General features: G+C 29.3%; 1 protein-coding gene across 1 annotated transcript; it reads right to left on the reverse strand.

Moving 5' to 3' along the window:
* Positions 1–265: 265 nt before the first annotated feature.
* Positions 266–4,221, reverse strand: LOC148229093 (cytochrome P450 6k1-like). Its single transcript, XM_088197571.1, has 8 exons — positions 4,122–4,221; positions 3,522–4,058; positions 3,230–3,461; positions 3,012–3,169; positions 1,653–1,771; positions 1,482–1,584; positions 1,166–1,417; positions 266–1,087 (listed from the first exon to the last, which is right to left on the reverse strand). The coding sequence occupies exons 2-8, from the start codon at positions 4,051–4,053 to the stop codon at positions 918–920; spliced, it is 1,566 nt and encodes a 521-aa protein (XP_088053697.1). The 5' UTR covers positions 4,054–4,058; positions 4,122–4,221; the 3' UTR covers positions 266–917.
* Positions 4,222–8,140: the final 3,919 nt, after the last annotated feature.

The raw sequence follows: 8,140 nt of genomic DNA on the forward strand, positions 1-8,140 counted from the left end.
ATGTATAAGAGATAAGATTTTCGAGGCCCTTATTTGATGAAAGAGTTAAGTTGTCCTCGAAAAGGGACAGGGTGCAGGCGAGTAAGGAGAGGTTCCAGCCACAAGGAACTTCCATTTTCCGCTTCACAACACCTTCGATCAATTTTCGAGGAAAGGAGAACTTTTTACTCGGACCAGAGGAGATTGTTCAAGCAAGAGCGACCGAAAAGGGGTGCTCAATGCTTCGAGGTTAGGCTTATATTTAAGAAGAAAAATAATGTGTTTTAATATTAATTTATTTAATAATAAAATAGAAAAGCCCTTTGAGAAGTTTTTTAAAAAAAAAATCCATAATGTTTTACTTTTCAGAAACATAGAAACACACATAATAAAAAAAAATACTTATTATATATTATTTAAAAGTATTAATACGACATATAATTATTTAGACTGGTTGTTGGTCCTACACTGTCGTGAGGTACCGAAGCTAGCGAGTGTGCAAATACCGGACCCCAAAATGTTTGAGTTTTAAATATTTAAATTAAATGCTTAAAAATTAATTTAATTTTGTGCTCTTATAAATATGTATTACTTTTTAAAAATACATTAAAAATAAACTGTTATCTAAAACCATATTACGAAATCAGAGAATTTTTATCGCTAGATTTGGAAACCAAGGTTTTATGTCTATATTACATAATAAACAAGATTGCCTTTAAGGTATTAAAGTATAACTAATCCTCATAAAAAAATATTGAACTCAAGGGAATCATATACTTAACTAGCGACCTAGTTATCAGCATTTATACACATTTTTTAACCTTCACCTGACCAAAAACAGCTATAAAACTGAATTTACTATTGATTATATATTGCAGTTCTATTAAACCACGAAGTTTATATTATTATTATTATTATTTTTGATTTAACATTTAATATTAGGCGTTACATTTAACAAATTTCAAGTTCAATGGTGTTTGAGGAGTCACTAGAATAGTTCTTTGACTCAATATAACATTTTCTGAAGTGTCTTCCATTCTCTCTACTTTGTAATTCATCAGAATTTTAGCCAATCCCAATTTTGACTGGAATACTCCAACTCTTTCTCCTTTAAATTTAAATTTAAAATATAAATATTTTTTAATTTATCCATCATATTTTTAAATTAATAAATGCCATTATTTACCAATGCATATTCTAGGACCTTCTCCGAATGGTATATAAGAAAATGGTACTATTTCTCCCTTGTTCTCAGAAGAAAATCTTTCAGGATCAAAGACATCCGGATCTGACCAATAGTCCGAATCTCTATGAATTGCAGATAAAGAGAAATATACCTTAGTACCTTTCTTAATAACAAGATCACTATCCGGTACTTCATAATCTTTGATACATAAGCGATCTATGAACGGCAGCGTTGGATATAGTCTTAAAATCTCTGAAATTAAATAAATATATTGTTATGTGACAGTTTATTTATAATATTATAATATTAAAATTGCCTTTATAAACCATATCCAAGTAAGGCATCTCTAAAAGACTATCATATGTAATCTTTCCTCCATGTTCTGCAATAACTTCAGTGATTTCATCACGCAAGCGCGTCTAAGAATGTATTAAAATTTATAATACTATAAGTTTGGTGCAATTACATTTTTAAAAATCATTAAAACCTGTTTTTCAGGATTCCAGGCTAAATGATGTAAGGTTAATGCCATAGAAGTACTAGAAGTTTCAAATCCAGCTGCTAATAACACTGCAAATTGTGCAACAAGGACATCATCGTCATATTCTGAAAGGCAAGAAATGATTTATTAATGTAACATCAATACATTATTTGTAACTTGGCAAGTTTAAAAATTTATATTGAAATAATTTGTTGTCTTAATTAGTTTTTTTTAATATTTTCGGCCATTTTTTATTTTAGTTGTATTTATTTTTTACTGTATTTATATAATTAATTGTATGATATTTTTTTGTATAAGTCGTTAAATGAGTTATTAAATACTAACTTGTTGTTCGAATATTGCTAAGATTCTTCTAAATCAATATTCGATATTTCAAATGATTAAACTAAGTATATATAACCTATCCGCAAAATTGCTTTTTCAATTTTTCACGAATATAGTATATTATAATGGTGGGGAGTATGTTAACGTCATTATATTTTTTTTATTTGTCTCGATTTTAACTCTTTGTAATTGAGTTAAAAAATAGTCCTTATTATTTTTTTAATATTTAATTATTTTAATTATTATTATCTTTTGACACAAATGAAAATCCTAATATTATATTTGTATTACATATTAAAAAAATTGTATTTTTTCCTAAATTGTTAGCTTTCAATGTCAACAAAATGTAAATATTTTTTCCAAAAATGAATTCACACGTCATTATCACTATTACCTCAAACCATAAACAAGGTGTTATTTCAATGTATATTACCAGTTTAAATGCTAATAATAATAATAACAACAACAAAAAACGTTGAGAGCCGATGACGCAAATATGCGTCATTTGTTTAACTTCACATATATTTTTATTTTATTATTTTATTTTTATAATAATATTCAAACTATTGTATAATTATATGTGACAAACAAAAAAAATATTTTCTTCATTAGCTGCTTGTTTCACGCTTAATGACGATTACACTGACAAAAAATTGTTGAAATTCTATTTTATATATTATTTAACTATCTATATATTATTAAGTTATGAGTACAAATATGAAGCGTGAGATTACGAGCATCAAGTGCAAGACCATGAGTGCAAAAAGTGCAAGGCGAAAATGCAATTTAAAAGTAACTATATAATTATTAAAATAAAACTATTTGATAGTTACTAGATCTCGAATAACTGCCAACAAGTCTCACACTTAAACTCATAGTCTCACACTTTGCGCTCATAAAATCAAGCTTTCCGAATTTATAAGCGCATAATAAAAATTATTAGATTTCGCGTCTAGTCCTGTCGACGATTTTTTGCACTTTTACATACATATATATTATATATTTTTAAAAAATACTCACTCAGACCATCTACGGTTAAATCTGTGTCTTTGAAACTAATCAACTTGTCTAGGAAATCTCCTTTAGTTCCTCTTTCGCCATTCTTAGTTCTTTGCTCTACAGCTTTCCAAAACAGTTTTCTTATAAAATCAGAGGCGAATGTATTGAAGAATTTAAACCTAAAAAGTAAATATTATTAATAATCATATTTTAGACGCTACTTAACCAAAATTACTTACTTGACCCAATGAATAAGTTCTGGTACTATGAAAAATGACGAAAACTCCAAAACTCTCCTAGGCGTATCAGCCACTAAAGATAAAGCTACTTCAAAAACGGGAGAGTCCTTGAGTTCTAATTCGTTATCAGATATTTTTGGTAGACAATCACCAGTAAAACCCAAAGTGGCACACATTATATTATCAACTGTATATTTAGCTAATATGTCCTTTAAACCTAACACGTTAGAATCTGAAACATAAAATATTAAATCAATCAAATAAACATTTCTTAGTTATTTAACAAAATCACCTGATCTTTTGAGGAGCAATTCTATGTAGTTGATCAACTTCTCTGAGTTATCTGACATGTGTTGGTACATAGTTTTAATCTTGGCCATTGTGAACATCGGAGATATTCTACTTCTCATGTTTTTCCAATGAGGATGCTTCATTCCAAAAATCATGTGACGACCTAGAGTGTCGTTTTGTGATTTAGAAGCGACGACTCTATCAGCAAAATGTTGAAAGTCTTTCACAAGCATGTGCTTCATCAGATCTAAATCGCTGATGAAAATACTAGGCTGTCCTAGAATCCAAAAACCAATGAACTTTGACTTCAAGCTCTTACTTTTTCTGTATAATTCTTCCATGTATATAGAAACACTTTTCTTCAGGGCGATTATTGGAAGTATATTGCCAAAGAATGGTGTTGGACTATCATTTGGAACATTCCTCTTATTCCAGTAATTGAAATCTTTTGTCATGTAGTAGTAGAATGACAGAAAAAATAATAATAAAATGAGCAATCCATTTATTTTCCAGTCGAAAGTAAAATCCGTCATTTTGCCTAAAAACATAATGAGTACTTTAATATTACTATTTAGAGTTAAGAAATTTGCATACGTCTTACCACTTCCGAAGCTGACTGAGAATTAAGGCCTCAATAACAGGTTTACTTAGACATTGCTTTATGTACTTTTTTATAATATATAAGTTGCAGTATAAAAAATACAATGGCGGTTGTTGGTATTATTTTTATTTTTTATTATGTTCTAAAATTGCTTCTCTTTGTAATAGAGCTAATTATATGTAATAATAAAATATTTTGGATAAAAATAAAAATTCTTAACACGCAACATAAATTATTACAGATGTAATTGGGATTTAATCACACATTAGAGACACTGATACGTAATATTAAAACAACATAATTACAACATCATGTATATACATATATATTTATATATATAAAATTTCAACGTATAATAGGTCTATACTTCTTATATGTATCTTGAAATAATAACCTACTTTATTTAGAGATTTTCAAACATCGGTCGAATTTAATATAACATCAGCTTTTCAGCATTAGCATATTAATAATTGAAATATATTTACCAACATGAATTAAAACTGTACAACCATATTACATCAAAAATGATCTAAAAATATATGCGCTCATAATCTCATACTATTCACTCCTTTAGAGGCAACCTATATTATATAAAGGTTGTTAATGTGTATCTTAAAAACTGTCTCAAGTAATATCCAATAAGACATATGAGATATATTAAGTAATATATAAAGCAGATTAATAGCTGTCTAGTATACTGTGTATATTCATATAACCTTTGCCACTTCACCTCTTTTTTCCCCACTGCAACAATTACGCCACGTAAAACTTTACGAGGGTGCCTAAAATCAAAGCTTTGTCGCTACACGACTCGTTAAAAATATATGAAAAGGTTTCTTCGACAAGGGGAACGAAACAATGGGGGCCATATTGCGATGCAATGTGAAAGAAAACTTCGATAACAACCCAAAAAAGAACCAAATAATAAAAGCTAATGATTTTTCTCAAGCATCAAAACAAGCAGAGTGCTTAAATTTCCCCTAGTATCGTCAACCCCTTACTTCCACTTGAAAAAATGCTTCTGAAACGAATCCGATTAGTGGTATAACCCTACAAACACTCTTCGACTATACTTCATATAAAAAACATGCTATTATAACCATTAGGATTTTTTAAATAAATAAATGGTATATGTATCATCATTCTAAAACTAAAAATCATACGTTTTACTAAACTGTAATATATAAAAATGATTTAATTTTATCGCAAATATGGAACATTTTCATGGTGAGGAGTATGTTGACGGCAATTTAATTTTAGCACTGGTATTGCTTTATTTTTTTATATTCAATGATATTCTTTAAAAATAAATATTTTCAACCCTGCATTTTTATGGTAAAAAATAATATGATACATAAATTACTTTATTTAAATAAAAATTGTTATTGTAGTGCTTGATCAAAAAATTATATGTAATTTTCATTAATATATTATACGTGTGATACATATTAATAAAAAAAAAATTGAAGTCTAAATGACAGTTCAATTATTATTATTTCATATTAATTATTGAGAGACGATTGTAGAACAAGAGTTAATCAGAAGCATATGGTACGATACATTTCTTTTTAAGTGACGAGAATTAGTGAGAAGAATTTGGCGTGCGAGACGCATGTAACGCGCGTACTTATCTCTCACTCACCCTCGTCACTTAACACGCGAGCGAGCGAAAGGGAATGTTTCTCACCGTACGCGCCTGGACAATAAGCGTAAATTATGCTCTAACTATATTGCATCAAGTACGCAAATTATAAGTATTCTAAATATTTTTTTTACTATAGGTTAGTGTATACTATAATAATTTCAACAAATAATAACTATTCTTTAAGCATAGACCCCAAAAATATAAGAAACACTCTATGAATAAAAATTTCACTTTATTCGCTTTCAAAATTCACTTAATTCGTAGCAATTCCTTAACTATAGTAATTCAAACCTTGTATTTAAATCAAAGCTAAAAGTTCTAGACTGCAAAACACTAAAATTTTGTCTTTCAATATTTTCCAAATATCTTGTTCTAAATAAGTAGATTTCTACCTTATCCCATGCTAATTGAAACGAGTTGAAAACTTCATGTAAGTTTTGAGAAGCGCCGTTTCGCGAATAAGAGAGGGGGGAGTATGGTCCTTTGTACCGCTGCCGGGGCCCATCGAGGATGTCCCCTATCCCGCAACAAGGGTCCTCCGGGGACCACCTTTCTCATAATGTCGCGCACCTATCTTCGGCCATCGCACTCGGCTCTCCTCGGCCGTGATAATAGCATCTCACTTCCTGAAATGGGATATGCCCTCTTCTCCTCTTCGTAAAGCAGAACGTTGTTTTTTGAATTTATATTTTGCGTTTATGTAGCACCCTAGGAAATTTATTATGGTATTATGGCCGTTATCCTACGGTCATAACACTATAGTACTATTAAGTTTCATAATGTAATATTATATATATATATTTGTATCGCTTTATTTTTAATCAATGCGAGTATTCAAAAAACTGGTTTTACTCCACACCTAGCAAGCGTATGTTTTTTCCGTTCTAATTAAAAATTATGTTTTTCCTGTCAACACGCTTTTTCTGTTAAATACCGGTTTTGAGCCACAAAAACAGCGAGCCCTTTGTATATTTAGTAAATTTAAACATGGAGTCCTTATTTACTTTTAAAATGTGTAGACAAGGATTGTCGGCGTGTTGTATAAATCATTGTTTCAGTTTTATCTTGGCTTATTATATCTTCCATTTATTAAAATATGTATTGAAGTTTTGTAAAGACTTTTGTAAATTATGTATGTGTAACTGGTTTCAGATTGTAATTACTAGTTATAACGTCTGCGTATATTATTTTTAATTATATTGAAGATTAATAAATATAAATGTCATTTGTATATTGAAGGTTAGCAAAAAAGGATGTCAATAGAATTTATAATAAAGATGAATGGTTTGAAATTTAATTAAAACACTACTTTTACTCAAAGATCAAAGTTTTGCGAAATTTCTGGAAGGTGTACTAATGTATTGTCGAGAGTCTACATCACTTTAAAATGTATATTTTAAAAACGGTTTAAGTTCTTTGCTTCAGTAATAAAATAGTGTTCAAACTAATTTTCAAATATGGAAGTAATAACGACATATCACAAAGATTATTTTTATTCTAATTTTTCAGAGCTTTACGAATCTCGAATCGAATATTTAAACAACTATTCGTTTACTAGCTGTCGTGAGCTAGTAATAATGAAAAATCTCATATTAATGTAAACAAAAATTTACATTTTACCCACTATATAGTATCGTTTACAGTTAATTTTCAGAAGCAATGATAGATCTAATAACATTTACGTATGGCAAACAATTAATATATGACATATTGCGACAATTTTAAAGAAGATGAAGAGATGCCAATCTACAATTTGAAACAATTTGATGACCTATATGGCCACAACGTAGAATTGGTATATATAAACAAAGAGTGAATCTTCTCATGTTGAAGTCACTGTCAGCAAGTATTATCATTTTATAAAGAACATACTACACAAGTTTGATGTAACTGAATATTTTGAATTTGGCTATTACGAAAGAGGAATGGTGGCACAGAGCTAAAATTGATTAAAAACCATGACGTATACATATTTTGCCACATCGGAAATAAAAATAACCCACTCTTAGATATTTTAGCTATCGATTATTCCAGGTATGCAATCACATATTTATTATCATTGTAGAATGTCGTTTATTAGATAACATTCAAGAAACTACACATTTATAAGCTGTCTGTTGGCTGATATATACAGCATTCCCACTGCGACAGCGCCGATTTGATCGACATTAACTTTCAATCCTCATACATACCAAGGATACATTACACGTTCACAATTAAAACATACCTGGTTTATTTGCAATTCTTACAATCTAATGTATATGTGCATTAAATCAGAAGCAATGATAATGTTTATGTAATATAAAAGGAAAAACTCACTTTTCGGCCTCGGAGCCTAGCGACGGGAATTCAAAGTTTGAAGATTTCATTACGA

The sequence above is a fragment of the Plectrocnemia conspersa genome, unplaced genomic scaffold (genome assembly GCF_051122295.1).
Source record: "Plectrocnemia conspersa isolate PC_06_02 unplaced genomic scaffold, ASM5112229v1 ptg000011l, whole genome shotgun sequence".
In the NCBI taxonomy this organism is placed as follows: domain Eukaryota; kingdom Metazoa; phylum Arthropoda; class Insecta; order Trichoptera; family Polycentropodidae; genus Plectrocnemia; species Plectrocnemia conspersa.